The 26,836-nt window shown below is 38.1% G+C and overlaps 1 protein-coding gene across 1 annotated transcript in view; it reads left to right on the forward strand.

Moving 5' to 3' along the window:
• The window catches only part of SHB (SH2 domain containing adaptor protein B), a 176,153-nt gene that overhangs the window by 123,466 nt on the left and 25,851 nt on the right, over positions 1-26,836 (forward strand). Inside the window, exons 4-5 of the mRNA XM_039333544.1 lie at positions 14,642-14,816; positions 15,043-15,162. Coding sequence (XP_039189478.1) covers positions 14,642-14,816; positions 15,043-15,162 — 295 coding nt within the window. The remainder of the gene's footprint in view (positions 1-14,641; positions 14,817-15,042; positions 15,163-26,836) is intronic.

Here is a 26,836-nt window from a genome sequence, read left to right on the forward strand (position 1 = left end):
GAATGGTGAGCAAAAATCCCAGAACCACACAGGGGGACCCAGTGAATGACCTGCAGAGAGCCAGGACCAACGTAACAAAGGCAACCATCAGTAACACATTACGCCGCCAGGGACTCAGATCCTGCAGTGCCAGATGTGTCCCCCTGCTTAAGTCAGTACATGTCCAGGCCCGTCTGAAGTTTGCTAGAGAGCATTTGGATGATCCAGAAGAGGATTGGGAGAATGTCCTATGGTCAGATGAAACCAAAGTAGAACTGTTTGGTAGAAACACAACTCGTCGTGTTTGGAGGAGAGAGAATGCTGAGTTGCATCCAAAGAACACCATACCTACTGTGAAGCATGGGGGTGGCAACATCATGCTTTGGGGCTGTTTCTCTGCAAAGGGACCAGGATGACTGATCCGTGTACAGGAAAGAATGAATGGGGCCATGTATCGTGAGATTTTGAGTGCAAACCTCCTTCCATCAGCAAGGGCATTGAAGATGAAACATGGCTGGGTCTTTCAGCATAACAATGATCCCAAACACACCGCCTGGGCAATGAAGGAGTGGCTTCGTAAGAAGCACTTCAAGGTCCTGGAGTGGCCTAGCCAGTCTCCAGATCTCAACCCCATAGAAAACCTTTGGAGGGAGTTGAAAGTCCGTGTTGCCCAGCGACAGCCCCAAAACATCACTGCTGTAGAGGAGATCTGCACGGAGGAATGGGCCAACATACCAGCAACAGTGTGTGCCAACCTTGTGAAGACTTACAGAAAATGTTTGACCTCTGTCATTACCAACAAAGGATATATAACAAAGTATTGAGATGAACTTTTGATATTGACCACATACTTATTTTCCACCATAATTTGCAAATAAATTCTTTCCAAATTAGATAATGTGATTGTCTGGATTTGTTTTCTCATTTTGTCTCTCATAGTTGAGGTTTACCTATGATGACAATTACAGGCCTCATCTTTTTAAGTGGGAGAACTTGCACAATTGGTGGCTGACTAAATACTTTTTTGCCCCCCTGTAGTCATAAGTGGAGAATTTCTTGAATGCTTCTTCATGAATCTGAGGAAAATGTGTGTTGCAAAACTATATGAATCATTACTTTCAATAACATGTGTGCACATTTCCAAAAGCTGTTGATTAGTTCTGCACATCAGCTTGGAGGAATTTTATCCCATCCTCTATACAGAACAGCTTCAAGGGTGTTGGTGAGCTTTCTCACACGAATAGCCCACTTCCACAATATTTCTATAGGATTAAGGTCAAGAGTTTGATTTGGCCATTCCAAAACATTAGCTTTCTTCTAATTTAATAATTCTTTAGTCATATGCCTTGTATGCTTTGGATCATTGATTTGTCGCATGACCCATTTTCTCTTTGAGTTTCAGTACATTAACATATACCCTGACATTTTCTTGTAGAATTTGCTGGTACTATTCAGGATTAATAGTTCCATCAGTGATGGCAAGATGTCCTGGTCCAGAAGTGGTAAACCAATCTGAAACCACTATCATCACTATGTTTCAGAGATGAAATAAGATTTTTATGCTGAAATGCATTGTTTGCCTTTTGCCAAAATATGCTTTTCATTAGAGCCCCCCCCCCCAAAAAAACCCTTCTATTTTGGTCTCATCCATCTACAAAACATTCTTCCAATAGCTTTCTGGCATATCCACACGGTTTGTTTGCAAACTGTAGATGGGCAGCAATGTTCTTTTTTGAGAACAGTGGCTTTTTCTTTGCATCCTTGCCATGCATACCATTGTTCAGTGTTCTGGTGGTAGTGTCATGAACACTGACATTGGCCAATGCAAGCATGGCCTTTAGTTTCTTAGACATTACCTTGGGATTATTAGATACCGCCCAGGGTATTGCATGCCTTGTTCTTGTTCTTAGTTGGATGACCACTCCTGAGGAGAGTAATTTGGAGTTGAATTGACTCCATTTGTACACAATTTGCCTTACAGTGGCTTGGTGGAGTCTAAACTGTTTGTAGATAGTTTTGTAATCTTTTCTAGGTGATCATCAAATGTTTTTAGAGGCCTTCAAATATCTTCTTTGTTTGAGCCCTGTAAATGTGTTATGTAAATAATTCTTTGATAGTGAATACTCAGAATGCTGTTATTTAAATAAGGCAAATGATCACATCTGATCATCATCCATTTTATTAAAGCACCTGATTCTAATTTCTCCTTTAAATGAACTGATAATCCTGGAGGTTCACATATTTTTGCCACACATAGATATGTATGTTTGGATTATTTTCCTAAATAAATCAATGAACAAGTATAATATTTTTGACTCATTTGTTTAATTGGGTTCTCTTTATCAAAATATAGGACAGATCATGTTTTAAGTTGTATTGATGCAGAAATACTGAAAATTAAAAAAGGCTCACAAACTTTTAAGCACCACTATATTCAGTTGCTTATAATTAAGCCTTCTTTGTTTCAGCATGGCTATTTGGAAGACTGACAAGAATTTGACATTATTTTATTATCAATGGAGGCCCAAAACTTTTTGCAACTTGAAAATGACATCAACTGTCATCACTATTAACATTAAACAGTCTTGTTCATTTAAATTCCTTCCTCCTTTCTATTCTTCCTCCCTTCCTGTTTCAGGCAGTGTGAAATAGGTTGCTCCATTCTGCTGCATGACTAGGCCTGTTCCATTATTTAAAATTGAAAAGCACTGAGCATCATTTTACTAATTAAATTATTTCTAGCCAGACCTATTACTTTACATATTTCATGTCTTTCTATGTTTTAAATTATACAGTACCGCATCATTACTTCTCAGGATATTACTATAAAAGTACCAAATATATTTCTATATGCTGAACAATCTGCTGTCAGGTCAAGGTTAAACATCAAAATTGCAAAGCAAGAGTACCAATGTTTAAGCATCTGAAACACAATAACCACCAGTTACTTTCTAGATTGACTGTCATAGAGAAGAAAAAATAAATTTTGCTCAAATAATTCTGGTTTTACCCCAGAAAAATTAGTCTTATAAAAATAAAAAGATAAAAACCATCACAACTTTAAAGTTCAGAAACCTCTAGAGAACAGTAGCGTAAGGTTATGAATTATAACATACTATTCTGGAAGATTGACTGTACTGTGAGATACAAAAATTAGGGAAAGAAATGCATGCCACTTTAAGCAGAAAAAGTGGGAGTTTTAATCAATCATGTAGGTATCATATATTATCATAAAATAATACAGTTGAGATCTAAGACACCTGAACAACATAGAAATGTTTATGAAACTGAAAACAATTTTCATTTATTAAAGACAATCGTGTATCTTAAGACATGAATTTAGCAGGAATTGATTCGTTAGTTGGTTCGATTGATTGATTGATTGACTGATTATGTGCCATCAAGTCATTTTTGACTTCTAGCATCCAGATAGATAGAGTTTCTCTATGATGAAAATGATCGCCACTATAAATCTATCCACTTTGCTGCTGGTGGTTTTCCTCTTCCCCTCTTTTCTTCCATCGTTCCCAGCATAAGTCTTTGTATAACATGCCCGGAGTAGAGTAATTTGCGCCTTATAACTGAACAGGAATAGCCTGCCTCAAATGATCTTGGATTATTGGAACATGTAGGGAAATAGTGATGTATTTCTGTGACAGAAACTTGCCTCAATTTGGGTATAGTTTTGAAGTTTCCTGCAGCTTAGAATTATTCAAATCAGACATCGTATGAAATGGTTCAACATCTAAACATGCAACAGAAAAAGCACAGTCAAAATTGGTTTATTGCCTAATAGGGAGAACAAAATGCAACATGTGGTGCTCCTTTTTTCATGAATTATACGTAAAACTTATTCTAATCAACACTTACAGAGCTAAAGCCAACAATATGTCTTTATTGCTTTGCAATCTGTAATTACAATTGGATGTATTACTGGAGACTTCTTAATTTTTCTTAAAGCCAGTTTCATATTAAACACCTTAAATGACTTTGTACTCAGTTGCTTCAGTTGGTAGTACAAACCTGGATTTATGTTTAAATTCAGCATACCTGGTTTAATCATATATCCTAATCATATTACCTGCAGAATGTGGCAGAATGTCTAGAATGAAAAAATTATATGGGTTTGCTTCATTTATGTTTGCTTGATAGAAGGAATATTTATTTTATAAGGTTCTGGGATAGAAAACAGACACTACTTTAGTAGAAACAGAATACGTTTATATAGAAAACAGACACTGCTTTAGCACAAACAGAATAAGTTTATAATAATGCTTGCCAGAAAAATTTTAAAATAATACAGGAAGTCAAGCTAGGCAGCCAAATGTATTGGATCCATAGATAATGCCATCTATTACGCACAGATAAAGCTTTTGCTACTTTGTCTCATGCGCAAACATTTTTAACTGTCCAAGCAATTGCTGAGCCTTTCTATCTATAAGCAGGAAATACTGCACTAAGAATTGAGGCTTTTTGGGCCAAAGAGCCAGCTGGAGATGATCCTACTGCAATGGGATTTTTTTGTCTAAGGCAGGGGTCTTCAAACTTGGCCCTTTTATGACTTGTGGATTTCAACTCCCAGAATTCCTCAGCCAGGCATGGGAGTTGAAATCCACAAGTCATAAAAAGGCCAAGTTTGAAGACCCGTGGTCTATGGTGTTCAGTTTTCCACAATCTGGTGTCTTCCAGTTGAACTAGAATTTAGCTCTCAGATCTCTATATCTTTACAAGTATTCAACTAGTTAAGGCTGGAAACTGAATATTGGACTAATTGTCTCTAGGTCAAAAGGAGCTTTATTTGTATCAAAAAAAAATACCTAATGTAAAAGCTGTGTTATTCAAGATTATTATAGGAAATCCATGGTGACTGGTAATTCTGAGAGTTGCAGCACTAATACATTTGGAGTGTACCAGTTAGGAAAAGACTAGATAAGAGGTCTGGATCTTGAATCCAAATTCAGGAATATATAAATTCAGTTTTTAAAAACCTTTATAGTCTTATTATAAAAATAAAAATCATAAAAATATAGCATGGTCCCTTCATTCTTTAGTAATCACTGACCAGGATTCTGCAAATTAACAGAATTAAATAATTTTTATTTCAAATACAATTATAAGTAGATTTTGATCAAGGCATGTCAGGTTTTATAAACTTTATAAAACTTGTTGTCATATTCAAGGAATCATGCAGGTCTGATAGTGGCAACTGTACATAAAAATTCAGAATTGTCTGGGTACTTCACCCCAAACAAGTTATGAAGTGGTCCTTGAATCCTTATAGAAGGTGCAGTATAACAGGTCATAGGCTGTGAATTCAGTGGTCTTTTCCAAGGGTGCAGCCTTAGTCATAAAAAATTTATAAAATTTTCCTCCAAGCACAGCTGTTGGGAAGGCATTTAAATGTGCTAATGTTCATGGTCTTTAGAAGTTGGCAATGGTTATTTGATTTAAATATCTTGGTAGACTGAAAAAAGGGGCTTGACTGCTCAGAAAACGCATTTCTGGGTAATTCAGAAGGTCCAACTGACCCAGTTGTTATTGCTTGAGTGTAAAAAATGGTCAGTTAAAATCCACCATCAAAATAATCTAATTTGAGGACCCATATTATTCCAGTTTTTGCCAGGATGATCACATTGATTCCTAATTATCTATCATAATAAAAAAAATTAGATTTCCTGAACATAAATTAATGACTTTAACCAGTGCACCATAATAGATCCATGCACCTAGTAATGCAGGAGAGGAGCAACTATCTCACTGTTTAGAAAGATTCACAGTCTGGACCTCAGTTTTGGACCTCATGCTGCATCCCAAATTGTTCACCCTAATACTCGATCTATTATCTCTAAACTGGCTGTAATGATAACAAAAGACCATCCCTTCGCGCTAAGGGGAGGGCGATATTCCCAATGCCACCTGCTGGAAATTGTGATTGATCCAAATACTCTTAAAATGCTGGCTGTCTTCTCATGGAACATCACAGAATGGAGTGCCAGGTTTAAAATTCAATCTACATCAGGGGTGTCAAACTGCTGGCCCTCGGCCCGGATGCGTCATCCAGAAGCCATACCCACCCCATTGCCGGCAATGGCAAAACCGTCCCAATACGTTGTGCGACTTCACGTGATGTTGTGAGATTGACATGTCTGATTTACATGGTTTATGTTACCATGTTTGATGTCCCATCACTTTTGAACCAATCCCAAATTAATTTATGAGCCAAAGCAGAAGCCTACCCAAACAGCTTCATACTTACCTTCAGTATCTTCTAAGATGTCATTCAAGCACTTAAGCTTGGAAATTGCTGTCTGTCTCTTTCCACACATATTATAATTCTGAATGTTAAGCCATCACTTTCTCCCTTTTCTGCTCACTATATACAGAAGTGAATGCTATATGTCAGTGGTTCTCAACCTGTGGGTCGGGACCCCATTTGGGGTCGAATGACCATTTCACGGGGGTCGCCAAACAATGCAGTCCGCCATTTTTCCCCCTTTTCCTTAGCTGTGCTACTCCCTTTTATTCTATTGGCTTTTGAAAGCCAATAGAATAGACTCTCTTGAATAGAGTCTAATTCTATTGGCTTTCAAAAGCCAATAGGAATTGTCCAGCCTGTCTCTGCTCTGCTGAGCCCACCAAAAGTCCCATTCTGCAAACGGTGCCGCACCAGTTGAGTAGTCCTCGACTTACGACTGGTTGAGTAGTCCTCGACTTACGACCGGTTGGGGGTCGCGGCATTAAAAAGGTTGAGAACGACTGCTATATGTATTTACATGTATACAGGCAATTATTTTATTTTGATTTCATAAAAAACTAGAGGCATTCTAGTTTGGAGAAGCCATAGCACTTTGGAGAAACATAGGCAAAGTACATAAGTCTACAGCCTGCATTCATAGTCTGTCCACATAGGACGATTGAAGTGGTTACATCCAAGCTGTGTGTTTAGTAGATAACCATGTTTTTCTCCTCTTGTTTAAAGCAGAAGCCAAATATTGGCATTTCCCCACAAATCTTATAGAAATTACAATCTTTGGAAATGGTAGTGAATCTTTGAATCTTTGGAAATGGTAGTGCAGTGATATGAATTTAACTCAGGGTAAATAAATACCCAAAGAGAATATTAATTATTGTGATGTTTTTCTTTTCCATTTAAGTAGCAGCCATTCTTTTTACTTTTTAAAGTCAGATGTTGCAATTTTTCTACTATTCCCTCAACATACTGAGGGCAAAAACTTTATTGTAAAATCCATTGCTTCAGTATGAAAAATCAACAGTGTAAAGGTAGCATCTTCATGCCCTTAGAAACCTTCTGTAGATAGGCAAGATTGGAGGTGTACATTTAATTTCATTCACTCATCCTTCCAAGTCCAGCAGTAATGCGTGTTAGAAATTTCATTGTAAGTAGTTTTCAAAAAATTCTGAAATGAATTGCAACTTCATTGCAGTTGACAGTTTTATCTTTTTTAAACTGCTACTCTGTAGATTGATTGCAGTTTTTATTCTAATACATTATTATATTGCAAACATAAAAATTCTTTGAAGTTAGTTTTGATTGTTTTCCAGAGTTGGTGAGTGCTTGAACAGAGTGCGATGATGATGAGAGGCGATTTAGACAGGATTTTTTCTTCTCCTCCTTCTCATCTGAAGGCAATATATGACAAGAGAGTGATGAGACACTGAAGTAGCTATCTCGACATTTAATATGTGATTGTTACAATAGCAAAGTATCTACAGCAAGAAGACAAACTCTTATATTGAAAACCCTTTTTGAATTGTAAATATCAAAATATGTAAAATCCCTTGGCCTTGTAGCTGCCCTCTTGTTTATGAGGGGAAGACAGAAGTCAGTAAATGTATTTTTTATAAATCATTGTCAGGCATGTTGATCACAACAGATGCAGTTTGGATTAGAACATAAGCTAGCATTTTTGCCTACCTGTATAACACTGTATCTCTGCCTGTTTCTTGGCCCAATAGAAATCTCTCAGGGGAATCTCTTAAGAACTGTTTTTTGATAACCCATGTGGACATTTTTCTTGGAAGTATTTTTTTTTGTAATATTTTATTAATTTTACATTTAAGTATTTAAAAAGCAACGTGGTGGCTGGGTTAATCAATAATTCAATAACATACAAAAATCTTTAGTACAAATCTCAAGCTACCACATCAAATAATTCCTCTCTTTTTCCCTTAATATCTACTGTCTCATATTTAAACTAATACAGTTCTTATTATATCAATTAAGTAAAGATAGCATTGTTACATTTATCAATAATTTTTTAGCTTATACATATCCTAGTTACTTTAACATTCAATCTTTATAGACAATCCACCCTCCCGCGATCAAGCGGGGATCCCTTCTTTGCTTGTTGCTCCTACAGGGCGACTCTCGACCCTTTCCAGGGTCCCCCAGCGGAGCGAAACTAAACGCGGAAGATGGAGCTCACCTTCCAGCGTCCGTGACGGCCGCGATGGCAAACCAGAAGTTGGACATTTTTCTTGGAAGTATTATTGAACTGCTTTGCCACTGCCTTCTTGGAGGATTTTCTTTTAAACTTCCCAATCTATCCTGCACTCTGGGATTTTGTTGTGATCTCTTATGCAACTAGATAGGATCTTAGCTTAGTTTAGCTTTTTCTGAGATCAGCCAAGATTCCAAGTTCTGTCTTTTGCAGTTCTAAGCAAAACAAAAGTGTAGAAAATACTGAATATGTACTTTAATTTCATGTATGACAGTTTCATATGATATTTTGAAGTAATGTAAATGTCTGTATAATCAAACTCTCAAATATCAGCAGGGATTCCGGCACAGTATTTTTATAATTGGGAGAAAACATCAATCGGTCTAGATTTTGCCAAGAACATCAAAACATGCATTTCTTACAGTAATCATTTGCATGGCTGAGTAAGAAAGTGTACATTTGTGAATTGTTATAAAAGCTATCACTTCTTCATTAATGTTTTGTTAAGAAAAAGAGCAGAAGGTGTAGTAGCTCTCTGCTTCTTCTATATCCATGTCACTTTTCTGCAGCTGATAGATTAGGTTTACTTTCCTGTAGCTGATGGCCTTGAGATGTATTCATTGGAGTGTATATTGGAGTGAAACTAGAAAACTCCCATCGCCTTAGGAGATTCAATCCAATTCTGCCTCCAGAGAGGAAAAGGCCAGAATAAAACAATAATGAGAAAAAAGCTACATAGACATACACACAGAAACTGTTTTGTCTCAACGAAGAAGTCTTTTTTATAATGGGAGAGAGAGAAAACTATACTATTTCTTATGCATCTATGGATCTTCTTGTTGGTGATGGTTCTATGCCCTTTAAAGGTTATGAAATACCTTTTTGGTTCTACTGCTAAATAAAGCTTTCATTTCAGAATGACATAATTCTATCTGTAGAAACCCCATACTGATTTTGGCAAGCTGAGATGTTCTCTGATCTGAGCTGCTAATACTCATTTGGTGTGCCAACCAGAGTATATTAGTAGTAGGCCATAAAATAACTGCTAGTTGGTGATGGTATATATTTTAATTAAGAATTCTGTGAGCTCAATAAGAGGTATAAGAGGCCAGTTGTATCCATATAATTCACTCATTTTTCCTCTGACTGATCAGGCTCCCCTACAGAAAATAATTTTGCTCCAGGCGTTCATTAAATATGATAATCAGTGGTGTCCTCAGCAAACTGCAGCGACACCAAAACAATAATACATGCACTCATTATATCATTATATAGCTGTCACAATTACATATTATTTCCTAGCATCTGACACAATGTGAAAGTTACAACATTTGCACAATGTCACACAAATTTCATCATTTGCTCTCCCTTATCCTCCACTGCAGATGGCTATGGATAGGAATATTCATTCTCTTCTGATGCAGACACATTACCGTCAGTTATAAAAACTATGCTTCCTAATTCATCTTTGCATGAGTCAATGCTTTAAGCTTGCTGTCTTCTAGACAGGTGATGTACAATGAACAATAACATGTTGAAACACAGGAAGCTGTATTTCTGTGCACTCTTGTGCCATTTATATTGTAAAAGTAGAACATCCTTTCAGTTTTAATTCAGGAAATTGTTCCTTAGCAATAAAAAAATCTGGAGGTGCTCTGGAATCCTGCCACATTTAATGGATAGAGTTCTGCAGTAAAATTACCATCATAGTAACCATAGGAAATTTTAAACGCAATTATGTTTTTTTAAATTGTGACTTCCATATCACCTTCACACAGAGCTGACAAGAGTTTCTTGTCTGACTTCTCCAATTAAATGATTGCTTGCAGCGTTTAATTATGTATGGATTATTGTAAATGGATTATTGTCTGCTAGCAGTGTAGTTAGCTTAATTATTATAGCAATATTTTTAAGGAATTATGCATATACCTCTCAACATTACAGAATATTCTGTTTTGCATAATAAATGTTTAGTTTAATTCCATTTTGTGAACCATTTGGGCCTATTTGCTTCTTGGTTATTATTCTGTGTGCTTTAGAATAGTTTGTATGAAGTATTTTTCATAATTTCATGTCACCAGGGCCACCTCACCTTAGATGAGACTTCCTATGTGGATATTACATCCATGTTAATGACTAAAACATGTCTATTTTTGTATGATCATGAGACAGAGTAGTCTTGAACATGCAAAAGTGTAGGCACCCTGCTCAGATTATATGTTTATATTCTTGGGTGAACAGAAACTGACACAACCTCCATATGGTACAACGTTAAATTCTTCAAATCCTAATGTATAGCTACTATCTATATTCATTAGTTTAGAGCAGTGGTTCTCAATCTTTTTAATGCCGCGACCCCCAACCGGTCGTAAGTTGAGGACTACTCAACCGGTCGTAAGTCGAGGACTATTCAATTGGTGCAGCACCATTTGCCGAATGGGACTTTTGGTGGGCTCAGCAGGGCAGAGACAGCCTGGACAATTCCTATTGGCTTTTGAAAGCCAATAGAATTAGACTCAATTCAAGAGAGGCTATTCTATTGGCTTTCAAAAACCAATAGAATAAAAGGGAGTAGCACAGCTAAGGAAAAGGGGGAAAAAATGGCGGACTGCGTTGTTTGGCGACCCCGTGAAATGGTCGTTCGACCCCAAATGGGGTCCCGACCCGCAGGTTGAGAACCACTGGTTTAGAGAGTCAAATAAAAATGCTATATGTGGCACCCTAATCTTTTTGCTCAATTAAATGATTATTACAATCATAATAAATGAGTGTTGGGTTAAAATTAAAAAGCATAATATTTCACCCAATGTTTTGCAATAGCTCCTTGGGCAGAAATAACAGATTTCAAAGATTTCAAGTAGTCAACTAAGAGTCTTCCTACTCTTGCTCTTTGTATCTTTTCCCACTCTCCCTTGCACAACTGTCAGGACTCAGAAATATTCTTAGAATATCTTACACACACGGTATGCTTGAAATCTCCTCACAAATTCTAAATAATATTCAAACCTTAGGACTGAGAAGACCCTTATAGTACCTTTGTATTTCTTTTCCTATAAGTCAGTGTTTCTCAACCTTGACAATTTTAAGGCATGTAGACTTCAACTCCCAGAATTCCACAGCCAGCATTGCTGGCTGTAGAATTCTGGGAGTTGAAGTCCACATGCCTTAAAATTGTCAAGGTTGAGAAACACTGCTATAAGTACTACTATGGTTTATTTGGAAGTATGTTTCAGGTTGTTGTCTTGCTGAAATATCGAACTTTTTTCAATCTCAATTTCTTCCTTGACTGGGAGATATTAGATGCAAAGAATATGCTGGTGTTTAGCTGAATCATTCTTCTATGCCCACAATATTTCTTACGCTTCTGGCTGCCAAGGGATAATAGAGTAATTTCTATATTTTATGGCTGGCAAAGTATGCTTTTCCTGAAATGTTTTGCCCTTTTCGCTCCCAACATTTTTTGTGTTGTTGCAACTGAATAGCTCAATTTTTGTTTCATCATTCCAAAGCATTTTGTTCCAAAACACTTCAAGTCTACCAGGGTTTCCTTTTACATACTTTAGACAATGTATTTTGTCATGAGATTAGAGAATTGACAAACTGTCCCAAACTGAGCCATTCTTATATAAGCAACAGTGCAATGTGGACAATTATTCCATTGTCAGCTAACTTTTCAGCAGATTATTTGGAGTGATCTCTAGGTTTGTTTTACAAATAAGACCATTCTAGCAGAGATATTTCCTGATCTTTGAGATCTTCATATGATTCCCACAATTCTTTAGTAACTTTCATTTTTAAAAAATATTCCTTGTACCGGTAGTTAGAAATTGCCAGCTGGAAGCATTTAGAGATTTTATAGCCTTCTAAAACTTTGTAAGTGAATTACCTTCATTTTCAAATGTTTAAACAGCTGTTCACTGGAATCCACAGAAGGAGTAGAGAGAAGGTAGACAGAACAACAACTCTAACCTGAGTTAAAGGATGAGAATATTTTATCATCTATAGGATTGTCTTCACCTGGTTAATTGTAGGCTTAATAAGATTACTGCTTTTGTGGCCTTTATAGTATTACAATAATACAAAGATAATAAAAGTCACACAGAATCCTATAGCCTTGCCTAGTGACTACTATCTTTATCACTTTTTTCTCATTTGCATGTTGCACCATGACTTTGGAAAGAGTGCAGAAAAGAGCAACAAAGATGATTAGGGAGCTGAGGCTAAAACATGAAGAACGGTTGCAGAAATTGGATATGGCTAGTCTAGTGAAAACAAGGACTAGGGGTGACATTATAGCAGTGTTCCAATATTTGAAGGGCAAAGAAGGGGGGGGTCAACCTATTTTTCAAAGCACCAGAAGGTAAGATATGAAACAATGGATGGAAACCAATCAAGGAGAGAAGCAACCCAGAATTAAGGAGAAATTTCCTGACAGTTAGAACAGTTAACCAGTGGAACAAAAGTTGTGGGTGCTCCATCTCTGGAGGCTTTTAAGAAGAGACTGGACCGCAACTTGTCTGAAATAGTGTAGGTCTCCTGTTTGAGCAGGGGGATGGACTAGAAGTCCTCCAAGGTCCCTTCCAACTCTGTTATTCTGTTTTGCTTAAGGACATTTGCTATGGAGGTCACACTTCTTGGTCCTGGGTTTGTTGGGTGTTTTGTTTGGTAATGAACCATGAAATGCCACTTTTAGATGGTAGGAGATCTACCATGTAATCCCTTGTCACATGTATTTTGTATTGGATTTTCAATGGGAAGGTGGTTGAGGATAAATATTCCATTAAACTCCCTGAAACAATAATATACCAGGCTAACTTTGTTTGTATATCTTTGCTTTGTACTTGGTATTTTGTAAATGGCAAGCTTTGCTTTGATAATAGAAGACTTTATAAAAAAATATGTGAAGTTGAATGAGAATTTATCCCTTTAATCTTCAGTTGGGACTGGAAATTCCATTGCTAAGCCATGAGGTTGTTAAGTGAGATTTCATGTGACTGCAATAGACTTACGAGCTCACTTCCCTCACATTTAATTTATTTATTAATTATCTTTTTGTATCTTCTTCCAAAATTAATCCTTGGAGTTTTGTGTCTCTCTTTTCTGAGATAAAAAGTGATATTTTTGCTGTTGGATTCAAGTGATGCCTTCCAGAGGAGTTGGACTACAGTGATCAGAATTCCCAATGAGTTGAATAAATAATGCTAGGAATTGTAGTTCTTTCGTATATAAAAGATAGGCAGTTGGAGAAGGCTCATTAATCTGAGTCCTATTGTAGTCCTGGTATTGTGTGTTCAAATCAGACCTTATAAGGGTGGATGAGATAGAAGACCAGCACATAAAACATAAACAGAACAAGGCATGGTCACTTTCAATGTCGTATTGGAAAAGACTGATTGCTCCTGTTCCTAGTTATTTATTTGAGCCTGTTCTGCCAGCATTGTTCTGCCAGCATATAACAGAATAAGGCAACTAGATGAGGCAGCGGAGAACAAAAACAAGCAAGTATTTTTATAAGTGGCTTGGGGAATAAGTATGTACAGTCAGGAAATAGAGACTCAGGAAGAGCAGTTGGAGGGCTGGTTTTCTGCCAGCTAATCAGTCTTCTGAAACCTGACATGACCTTGATGTTTTGGGAATACATCTCCTAAAATTCCAAGCCAGTCTGCTGCTATTCTGAAATGAATAAAATAAAACCATACTTTTTAAATGTTGCTTTGTTTCACTTGATGGACTGAAGAACTATCAGCCAAGGAGTTCAGATTGATAACACTTTACCATCTGAGATCAGATTGAGCCCAATCCCGATTGACCTTCCAGAAAACATTGAAAACTTGGTTGTTTCTCCAGGCATGGACTTCATGAAGTTAGTGAAGCCTGGGTGGATTGCTCTTACATTGCGTTATATAGTATGTTGTGTTATGTTATCACTGCTTTGACTCTCATCTTTTTGAAATTCCTTTTTGAGTTATATGTTTTGAATTTCATGTTTTAATGGTTTCACATTATGGCTTCTATTTAAACTTTGTTCAGAACCACTGCAGCAAGAGGGACGACCATATTGGCATAGCATATCATAGTATTTAGTATAGTGTACAGAGTACTTTTATTTGTTTTAAAATCCATTATTTCTGTTCAATATTTAAAATTCTTTGGGTATTTGCTAATTTGGAGGTAATAGTTTACTTGAATATGTCTTACAGCCCAGTTCAATGGGGGAGAGATAAGGCAATCTTCACCTTCTCCGTCTTCAAGTGATCGGCGCCGACAGCTTCGTGCACCTGGGGGAGGCTTCAAACCCATCAAACATGGTAGCCCAGAATTCTGTGGAATCTTGGGAGAGAGAGTGGATCCAACTATTCCGCTAGAAAAACAGATGTAAGTTGCCGATACTTGGTGCAGGGAAACATAGGACAGCAGAAACTGACATGAAAGTAGTATTTTGCAGTTGTTGGGAGTTTGTAGGGCTGCATCCAGTACACATCTCTCAAAGTTGCTTTGCTTGGTCTTGCATATCGTGTAGTACATTAGAATGCCTTTAAAAAACTGTAAAACTTCAAAATGAATTTATTCTAAGTGTCAAATGCTTGTATTTTTTTTACAGATGGTATCATGGAGCAATCAGTCGGACAGATGCAGAAAACCTCTTGCGCTTGTGTAAAGAATGTAGCTATCTAGTGAGGAACAGTCAAACAAGCAAGCATGACTATTCACTTTCTTTAAAGTAAGTATCTTTTAAACAAATTATAGGCACAGTGTTAAGCAGATTTGTAGGGTGCAGTAGCAGCTACCACACACATTTCTTCTACTAAAAAGGCTTTTGCTCAAGCCCCATAGGAATTTTAGAATTCCAGATGTCAGACTGGATTGCTTTGAGTGACACTTCTGAGGTTTGGTTGTAAACGCTCCAAGGACAAGCATGGGGGTTTTGTTTATATTTGTTTTGTTTTTAGTTTTTAGTATTTTAGTTTTTTTTAATCTCTTCTTGCTGCTGATTAAAATGTTTCCGCTACATTCTGCTTAATTTTTTTCAACATTTAATAAACCAATTGTTTTGTTTGTTTTTTTCTCCTCTTTCCCTGCTTTGACAAATAACTTATACCCATAAAATACAAAAAGTTTGCACTGTACAGAATACAATGAATGAAAAGATTAGTTTTATTGACTGGTAAACTGCCATGTAAAATTTCTCCAAGTAAAACAAGCAGTGAAAATTGGAATGGAATAGAAAAAGTTTTAGGCTTAGGGAGATATCATTGATTTATATTAAAAAGAATAAGGAAAAAATGTATAATAATTTTAAAACCTGTACTAAAATTTTTAGACTGCAATCATACATATATTTACCTGAGATTAAATCCTATTAAATTGAATAGCATTTTCTTTCCAAATATACATGCAAAAGATCAGATTTTTAAATACATATACATAGATATAAACATAGATATAGATATCTGTTTCTGCAGTCAATACAAGTAGCCCTTAAATTATGACAGTTCACTTAGTGACAGTTCAAAGTTACGACAAAAAAGTACTTACAACACAGTCCTGAAGTTACAAATGTTGCAGCAACACAGCAGTCGCAGTGTTGCAACATTCCACCTGCCTATTCCCACACCCCACTAGGACCTAACAGGCACTAACCATGCTATGATAGCCCACCAGCTCCTTCCCATCCCAAAGGGTCACTTACCTTTCAGAGATCCAGAGTTCCAGAACAGGCTGACCACTCCTTCTCTCTCCTCAAGAGAGCTATCTTCTTTCCAGCCTCTCTGCCGGGGCAGTGCAGTTTCTTTGCCTGCTCCTGCCGTTCCATAGGCAGAGTGGCGAGAGCAGAGGCAGAGTGGGATGTTCGTGTCCTACTCAGCTTCACTGACTCACCGAGGCTGCCTATGCAGGACACCCAATCCGCTTTTGGAACACCGGGCAGTTTTGGTGAGTCTGAAGGAGCACGAGACCGCACCCCAAAGGCTTCTCTTCTCCGCGCCAAAAGCTTTTGCAAAGGGACGGAAGGCTTCACGTTGAGCAATCTCACACTGCTTCGGGCTTTCTGTTCTTTGCAAAAGCTTTTGGTGTGGAGAAGAGAAGCCTTTGGGGTGTGGTCTCGTGCTCCTTCAGGCTTTCTCCACACCAAAAGCTTTTGCAAAGGGACAGAAGGCCTGAAACAGCATGAGATCGCTCCCCCAAAACCTCCCGTCCTTTTGCAAACGTTTCTTTCAGACCAGTGGAATTGGAATTTGCAAGGATTTGTTGTTTTAGAAGGAAAATGTGCTTTTGGGACCAGAGGGGGTTGGAAGGCAAACTGTGTTATCCCACACTTAATATCCCAAACCATATCCTGTGGAGTGCAGGAAAAAAGCAGTAGAAGAAAATGTTATGAGTATGTCCATGAAATTACCACGCTTTTGAAGGAGATTTCACTTTTATTCCTTTATAGGTTGGAGAATGAGTCCTGCAGTATTGTAATGTGCTTGAATCTGTGTAGGAAGGCCTTTTAGCAGACTGTTTTTGTGGAAATGTGAATATCCTTCCAATAGAAATAAGACTAAGCTTTTGCGTGAAAGCACTGCTCCATAACTTACCAACTACAAAATAGTCTGCAGAAATTCTCCAATTTCTTTTTTCAATTTCAGAAGACATATGTTAAAAGTTGTTCATAAGTCTAACTCATGGGTAGTTTCACAACATCCTTGCATATATCAAACTCCTAAATTAGCCTTCTCCAATCTTATGGACCTAGGTGTACTAAACTAACATTCCCAGAATTCCCAATTCCCAATTACTTCTTTTACCAAGACAATGGTAAAATGAGGACCCAGATTGTTAGGGGCAATGTAAATATATATATATATATATACATTGCTTACTGGTGTACACCGCTTAGAGAGTGCTTGCACTTAAAGCAGTATATAAGTCTCATAAATAAATAAATAAGTAAGTAAGTAAGTAAGACATCTGGGTTACTGATCCGAAATCCTTATTCTGAAACAAAATGAGGAGTAGAAGTCTGGCTTTCCAATCTCTTTGTTGCTCAAGATAAGAAGCCCTTTCTCGTGAAATGCTTAAAAAGTGCTATATATTGTAAATCTGATTTATAAAGAAGAAATAGCAATGTTTCAAGTCTTTATTTCTCTTTCCCTAAAGCGTATTTGGTTTTTTGGTGTGTGGTTTTTGTTTTGTTTTTTGATCGAGAACATATTTGGTATTGTCTTCTTAAGTAAAATTAAGCTCTGGGGAGGCTTGTACTAGCAGTGCAATTCGAAAATCCTTTGGCGTTGAGAGACAGCAATGTTCTGCACTAGGCATTAAGACTTAGAGCAGTTTCCCGGTGATTATCTTAAAACATTTTTAGTACCCATTCCTTTTGTTTAAGAAAACCTACAAGAATGTTGTTGTAATAACTACTCCCACCAAGAATTCAGGGTTTTAGACTTAAAACTGACAGGTGTGTTAGAATTTTTGATGTATCTGTTCTGAAATGAATAGATATGGAATTAAATATTCTTTCCATCATAAAAGAAGTCCACCAATCTTCTAAGGAAGCAAGATAGCTGCTGGTATAACACGAACAATATCAGAATGGGAGAGTGAGAGTGCTTAGGATTGGGAATGTAAGATGCTTATTTCTTACAAAGTGGAAACATTTTATAGTTCAGGTTCCACTACTCCCATTTTATAGGTAGTCCTCGACTTACGATCACAATGGAGCCCAAAATTTCTGTTGCTAAACAAGACAGTTGTTAAGCAAGTTTTGCCCCATTTTATGTCCTTTCTTTCCGCTGTTGTTACGTGAATTACTACCGTTGTTAAGTTAGTAACACTAACTTAAGTGTTACTAACTTAAGGGAATCTAGCTTCCCCATTGACTTTGCTTGTCAGAAAGTCGCAAAAGGTGATCACATGACCCCTGGACACTGCCACCGTCATAAATATGAGTCAGTTGCCAAGCATCCGAATTTTGATCAGGTGACCATGGGGAGGATGCAACGGTCGCAAGTGTGAAAAACAGTTGATAAATCACTTCTTTTAGTGCCGCTGTAACTTCAAACAATCACTAAATGAATGGTTGTAAGTTGAAGACACCTGTACAGGTAGTCCTCAGGTTACAAGAGTTCATTTAGTTCATTTAGTGTCGAAGTTACAGAGGCACTGAAAAAAGTGAGTTATGGCCCTTTTTCAACACTGACAGCCATTGTAGCATCCCTAGGGTCATATGATCAAAATTCAGACACTTGGCAACTGACTCACATTTATGATGGTCGCAGTGTCCCAGAGTCATGTGATCACCTTTTGTGTACCTCTGGTAAGCAAAGTCAATGGGGAAGCTGGATTCACTTAACAACTGCGTTACTAACTAAACAACTGCAGTGATTCACTTAATCACTGTGGCAAGAAAAGTCGTAAAATGGGGCAAAATTCACTTAACAAGTGTCTCACTTAGCAACATAAATTTGGGGTTCAGTTGCGGTCATTAAGTCGAGGACTATCTGTACTATCTTTTTCCTCTGGTCTGTTTCTGACAATGGGTTTTGACAAATAGAAATTAGGCAAATGTTTGATTTAAATTGTTTTCAGAGAGGCTGATAGGCAATTCTTTGCTCAGTGTTTCCTCCCCTTTCTCCACACAGTATGATTTGGTTCATTTGCCCCAGGATGGCCAAACTTAAAAAAAAAAATAGCCTAGAAACTTTTGCTTAAAGCTTATACATCGATTGGCATTTGCTTCTCAAAACAAATAGCAAATTTAAGTATTTGGGGTTTTTTTAACAATACTTAAAGTAAAAGTGTCTCTGTTCTGTTGAATTAAATCATTTCATAATTCATTCTTTATGACTAAATATGATTTTTTTTAAAAAAAAAACTACTTTTACAGCAATTTAATATCTGCTTTACCTGCTATAAGCCATCCTAAAGTCCTTCACAATATATATTGTCTCTTGACCTCACTCCTGATGACTTCATAAAAAGTTTGTAGCATTTTCTCTTTTTATTATTTTATTAATTTTCTATTAGTGCTTAATAAACAACATGTTGTCTGGGTTGATTTGTTTTGCTTAGTAATACAAGTTAAATTCTTATTCTCTACCCCGTTTTTCCAGCCATTGATAAAATAAGTTCCATGTTTGAAAATATTCTGTATCTTCTTTTTCTTTAATCCTCAATGTAAGTTTATCCATTTCAGCACAGTCCAGTACTTTCTTGATTATCTCTTTGTCCAACAGTGTTTCTTCATTTTTCTAGTCTTGAGCAAAAAGTTGGTAGCATTTTCTTGGCAACATTTTGGAAGTAGTTTGCCAGGACCTTCCTTGAAAATATTCCTTCAGTCACTCCGTTCAAACCTACAGCCCTAGTTTTCTTTATGGTATCTCACCTTAGTTACCAACAGGTCTAGCCCTGATCAGCTTTTCAGGATCAGCCAAAGATTAGTTAGATTCTTCCTTTAGGCACTCATGCATATGTAAGTCATGTTAAACACAATAGACTTAATCTAAGAAGGTACGGATATAGTTGTCATATAAGAATACTCAAGTCTTGGCTTTAAAAAAAGCAACTTGTTTTGTAATCAAGTAACATTCCCTACACCCGTCCCTGCCTTTTCGTGAAGAACAGTTCTAATGTTGTTGATTTGATTCCCCACCAGAAATTCTATAAATATGTGATTGTTTTTGCCTGAATTTTTAAACAAAATAATTTGGAAAAAATACTGTGCATGTACAACATTGAAGTAGGATTTATAAAATTAATGATTTTGAAACCATTACATTGTTGTGGTAGACGTAATTGCATCTTTCATAAGCACAAGACAGCTTCTAGGAAAGCAGAAGTAAGAAATTAATGTAAAGAATAATATCAATTTTAAAAAGCTAACAGGAAGTTATTGGAAACAAAACGGTGAATTTATCAGAGATATCATGGAATACAAGATCATAAAAAATACATTCTGTTTTGGATTGTCCAAAAGCACAGTGAACTTTATTGAAAGTATCAGAATTTTGGAATGAGATTCCCTTTCCCCAAAAGCACGGCAAACGTTTATTGCAAATATCAATCTTTGGAATAAGATTACCTTTCTATATGTTTTGCTCTTTCAGTGTAGGGTATCTTTCCTTTGGAATGTCCTTTTCTTTCTCAGTTGACAAGTTGTTATTTGGTAGCAGACCAAAAACAAAAATCATTTGTGGCAATTTCAACCTGTACAGTACAGACTGTATGCTTTCTCTGTTGATTTATATTACATACAGAGAGTTCATCTTTTTCTTCCCAGTTGCAGACACATTCTATTCTGTTTAAGAACATCTGACTATAAATCTTGATTTGAAGTGTTTGAAATTCTGAAAAAACAACACCATTTTCTTCATTAAACACTCTACCAGCTGACCAAAGCCTTTAGAGTAGTAAATAAGCAAGCTAATGGAAGGCCACTGCTTGCTTCCAATTTGTTTGCAATGCATGAAGTAGATAATAGAACTACATAACAAACTTTACAAGGTCAGAGACTTCTGCTGAGCTATCCGGCTTTGACCTCCATATATAGCACAGGTCAATTGCATTTCCTTCAGTCATCTTTCTGTATCAGGCTAGCTAAGCTGAATTCTGCCAAAGTAATCTTCTAGAAAGATTTCATTTTCGAAGAAAGGTTGTAATCTTGAGACAAGCCATCCTTTCCCCCCTGAATGGTTGTAGCAGTCTAATTCAGAAGGACCCTTTCATATATTTAGATTTTATCAAAAGATCTGGGTACAACAGTTACATTATTTTGGCAGAAATTTCAGAGGGCAGATTGGAATGATTTTTGCTGCCTACTAATACAACATTCCAGTTAGTTTCCATTAAAAGGGATGATGAAGAAAGGAATAACTTTAAGATTGTTGGTAGATTATCATGCTGTTAAAGGAGAAGGGATCTTATATGTTTCCCTCCCCCCCTTTTTTTTGTATAAAAGTCATGTTTCATCTTCCTTAGACAGAGGTTTAGCAAAGCAAGATGCTAAAGCTTTTCAAAGAATATATTATTCCAGGATATAGATTAAAACTGCTCTGTGGGGCAATAAAGAATAAGTCTACTCTCTCTTCTCTGCAATAGTCCTCCAGAATAGAGAAAGACTACTAAAGCATCTTTCTTTACTCATCTTTTCTGCATGCCCAGTTCATGTCATTGTTCCTCCGAGGGTGGATTTCCAGATCCTTCACCATCTGGTAGCCCTGCTCTGAACCTCTTCCATTTGTTGTGGTCCTGGACACAGTAGTTCAAATGAGGACTGACCAAGGCAAAGTAGATTGGAACAATTACTTTTCATGACATGGATGTTGCACTCCTGGTAATGCACTCCCAAGATAACAATTGCCTTTTCAGCAGCTGTACCACACTGCTGACTCATGTTTACTTTGGAGACAGCAAGGACACTCACATTCCATTTGTATGTACTATTGGTCTCCTTAATCCTGTACTGATGCCTTAAAATTTTCTACCCAAATGCAGAACTTTTTATTTTGCTCTATTAAATTCCATCCTATTCTTTTCAGCCCACTGCTTGAGTTGTCTACTTTTTTTTTTAATCTTCTCTGTTTCGTGCTAAATAGAAGCTATGCCATCCAGTTTTGTGTCATCTGCAAATTTGTAAGTGTTCTCTCAATTCCCCATTTGGTCACCTATAAAAATAATTCAACAATGTGGGGATCTAGGATCCATTCGGTACTTCCCTCCAAACTGAAGTACAGTCATTAATGTTCACTTTTTGGTGCAATGATTTAGCCAGTTGTGAGTCAGTCTAATAGTATCATCTAGACTGTATTTGACCATTCTATTAAGGACACTATAATTAGGCACTCTGTCAAAGATTTTGCTAAAGCCCTACATTACATCTTGTGTCTACAGCATTACCAACTAAGCTAGTAACTCTATCAAAAAAGGAGATACAATTAATCTCGCACAATATATTTGCAACAGACTCATTCTGATCTTTTCTCTGATGTGCATCCTTTTATATATTCTCAGAATAATGTCTATATTTCTCATTTCTAACTACATTCAGGCATGTAAGTCCTCACTTGAATACTTGATTTTTTAATTTGCTTAATCTAAGAGATAAGCATACGTGTACAAGTGATTCTGATTTCTAGACAGTATTATTTAGTGAATAGCTAAAAATTACCTGATGAATAGATTACTGACATATAATTTCAACTATGTTTTCCAGTTGAAACTCTTAACCCTCTTACTCCACCAGTTTTCATTTGTTAAGGATACAGCCTAAAATGCATTATTTGTTTTGAATGTGTATAATTTAGCTTTTCACCTAGAACCATGGTGGCGAAATCTATGGCACACGTGCCACAGGTGGCACGCAGAGCCCTCTCTGTGGGCACGCGTGTCATCGCCCCAGTCGTAGGCCTTCAGCTGGGTTTTATAAAACCTTTTCACTTTAGGCCTCCGCCACCATGTGCAAAAAAAAAAAAAGGGTTCAATCAGTCAATCAATTTCAACTTCTTGCGGGAAAAAAAAAGATCTCGCAAAATTGGAATTGAGTCCCACCCACTCTACCGTTACCACCGTAGCCACGCCTACCCAATGGGCCATACCCACCCAATTGGCCACATCCACCCACTGGGCCATGCCCACCTGGCACCCGACGATACATCAGTGGGTTTTGGGTTGCAGTTTGGGCACCCAGTCTGTAAAAGGTTCGCCATCACTGACCTAGGACATAAAATGAGCTTGCTTAGTCTTGATTGCGGTTCCAAATGGAAGTGAGAATATTAAGGAAGGAGACAAACCAAAATCAATTCCAGTCATATGCTACCCAGGTAACATGCATAAAAACAACAAAACACACGGACACACACACACACACACACACACACACACACACACACGAACTTCTCATTTCTCCTTTTTCCAAAATTTTGCAATTTGGTTTGCAGTAAAGATGCTCATATCTTTTCTTTTTTCACAGCACAAAGTCTTTAGAATGATGCGATTTTGTGGCTTTGACTTAACACTGATTTCATACACCCCAGGATTTTTCCACAGGCCAGCTTTGTTTAAGTGAGCTGCCAGCATATCATCATAATGACAATATCCAGTAGACCATTGATGCTTACTCACAGGCAGAGGCTATTAAGTAGGAATTTTTGAAAAACTGTTGCAGCAACTTCTGTTAAAAACCTTACTCAGGAAATAGCTGACTTAGTTTTACTATTCTGCCCAGCCTTGTAGAAATGCCCTTCCAGCCTGTTTTTGCCATTGCCAGCACAGTTCTTGTAATCAGTTAATCATGCCTGATGAATTAGGAGTACATTTTCCAATCACATTCCACAGATGGAAGCGAATGTGCCAGTGAACATTTTTCTGAAACGATAACCAAGATAGAGCATATTAATTTCCCCCCATGTTCTGCACACGAATGACTTTCTTGAAAAATGCACAGATTATAAACCTTCAGTATATTTTAAACTTTTAGTTCAGCCGTTTTTTGACAGACAAACATAATCCTGCCGCTTGCAGAAGGCTAAGTAATTAGTGTTACAAGTGGTACTATAGGGGATTATTTATAGCTACTCTGTCATTCATACCTGCTTATAGCGATATTTACAACACACTGGAAGGGCATAAACTGGTCTCCTTAATCAGACCAAATCTGTTACAGCAATCTGTCCTTCACTGCCACTATCCAGGCCAGATATTTACAAATGCACTTTCTCTGAGCATGAAGATTGCATTTAATTAGCATCCACAACATCCACAGGTCAAATTTATATCTGCAATATTTTTTGCTAAAATAATTATCTGCAGATGGGGGGGTTGTCATACTCATACTACTGATGAAAACAGAAGAAGCTGATGAAAGCAAAGTAAAGAGGAAGAGGTGCAGATCCTTCAGGCATCCTTGCTGCAAAGCTCGAATGGCTTGGAAAATCACTTCTTGCATGGGAGGCTACTTGCCTGATGAATTTAACCCTTCGGTATAGCTATACTGGACATCTTGTCTTTTTTTTTTCCCCCTTCCATATTCAGCTGTTCCTCCCCTTGCTCACCTCTATGCATTTTATATCCTCTTTTCTCTTTCTTTTTCCCTGTTTGGCTACCCCACATTTTCTTATCGCTATCACAGTTTTTTTCTCTTTTTTCCTCTTTCTCTTGGGAAAAAGTAGTGGACTGTGAATATATATTTGTAGATTTCTGTGTGAAAGAATATACATCTAGGGATCAATCAGTGTTTTGTTTTCATTTGCATTTGTTCATACATATTAAGTTTCTTGTTGTTCTGGTCCTGCCCTCTTTTGGGGAGGAGACAGAGTGGCTTCTGACAGGTATATGGATACATACAGAGGTATATCTGTAGAACAGCGGTTCTCAACCTGTGGGTCGGGACCCCATTTGGGGTCGAACGACCATTTCACGGGGGTCGCCAAACAATGCAGTCCGCCATTTTTTCCCCTTTTCCTTAGCTGTGCTACTCCCTTTTATTCTATTGGCTTTTGAAAGCCAATAGGAGTTGTCCAGGCTGTCTCTGCCCTGCTGAGCCCACCAAAACTCCCATTCTGCAAACGATGCTGCAGGTTGTCTGCAGCGAAGACGAGCTGTCTGGCAGTTTCCACCTCTCCCTGCTGAGCAACTACTAAAAATGTAACCAAAAGAGGGCCAGGGGTGGGAGGTGGGAGGCCGGCGGGCACAGGGAGGGTTGCTGGCGTGCGTGGGGCCCGGCGGGTACCTTACCTCCCTTGGACTGGGCCAGCTGGTGGCCCAGCTGGTGATCGGCCTGCTCCATCTCTGCTGCTTGCCAGCTATGCCTCGGCCAGCGCAGGGGGCGGCACGCATGTGCGGTGCTCCCGGGCAGGGAAAGTCCTCGACTTAGGACTGGTTGGGTAGTCCTTGGCTTATGACCAGTTGGGTAGTCCTCAACTTACGACCGGGTGGGGGTCGTGGATTATGGAGAAAGACATCAAGCAGCCATTTCTCTTAGTGTTGTGGTGCTGACCTTTTTGAAGAGGGCTGGACCGCTTCTTTGGTGTGCAATGGGGGGTGGCTTGCAAAGCTGAGGATCTGGTCCGTGTGCATGGGTTTGTGGTAGATGTGGGTATCCAATTGTCTAGTCTAGTGTGCATAGTCTATATCAGGGCTTTTCAACCAGTGGTACGGGTACCACGTGTGGTACATTGGCACCTGGCAGGTGACATGCGACCATCCTAGAAAAGTGGTAGCTGGGGAGGGGAATGAGCTGAACCAGTGGCAGCACCGCACAAGCCTGAGCGAGAGATGGCTGGAGCTGCAGGGCTGTCAGGGCTCAGCAGAAGCGCCAGGATCAGCACTTTTTCGGGACTGTCAAGGCTCAGCAGAAGCGCCAGGATCAGCGCCAGGTTCCAGCTGGAGCTTGGCGCTGATCCTGGTGCTTCTGCTGAGCCCAGAAGAAGCACTGATCAGCTGGAATGTTGCAGCATCTCCAGGGTCTTGTGATTTACATTCAGATGCCTGACAACTGATTCATATTTATGACGGTCACAGTGTCCCAGGGTCATGTGAAGTAACCAAAACCTGCTGCAACCACCCAGCAGATGGGGGGGAATAAAAACCAAACACCCTCCACCCCACCCCTGCTGCCAATCCTCAACAGAAATGCTCACAACAATGAAAACCTTGGACAGGAGGAAGAGCGGGCAGGCAGGTGTCTTGCTCAGCTGTGGCTTGGGGGGCACTTTTTTCAGTGCCATTGTAACTTCGAACAGTCACTAAGTGAACTGTTATAAATCGAGGAGTACCTGTATTTCATCACTTTTTTCCTTTTTGGGGGTTGGTGTCATCAAGTTTTTGACACCTAGCTAGGTGACTGGTGGTACTCAGATATTGCCATATCCTAAAAGTGGTACAATGGATGAAAAGGTTGAAAAGCCCTGGTCTATATATAGTAGATTTTCACGGGTAGACCTGCGTGCGTGTGTGTGTGTGTGTGTGTGTGTGTGTGTATGCTGTGTGTGTTTCTCTTGCTTTTGAGAGTAAGCATTCTCTTAAATTCTCATAAGTTCACCGACATCTTCATTTCAGATAATTATTGCACTTTATAAACCTTGTGACTTTACTACCATTAACCCAGCTCATAATAGTAAGCTCCAGGTTTACTTTATTACTTTAGTACAGCCAAAAGGCCAGTCAGGTAGAATGCATAACTATAATAAGCAGTAATATAAAAACAATAAATCACTTACTAAAGAATAACCAGCATAATCAATATATACACACACACACATACTCATTTACAGGTAAACAAATACTGTAAAACATAAAAATTATAATGTGAGCATCTATCAAAAGGCTAATTCACAAAGGTGAACTAGATATTATCATGTACCAGACTCTGCATGCCATCACACAGGATTTTGCCACATTCTATTTAATGAAGTCAT

Source organism: Crotalus tigris, unplaced genomic scaffold (genome assembly GCF_016545835.1).
Source record: "Crotalus tigris isolate CLP2741 ecotype Arizona unplaced genomic scaffold, ASM1654583v1 scf7180000024506.7606697, whole genome shotgun sequence".
In the NCBI taxonomy this organism is placed as follows: domain Eukaryota; kingdom Metazoa; phylum Chordata; class Lepidosauria; order Squamata; family Viperidae; genus Crotalus; species Crotalus tigris.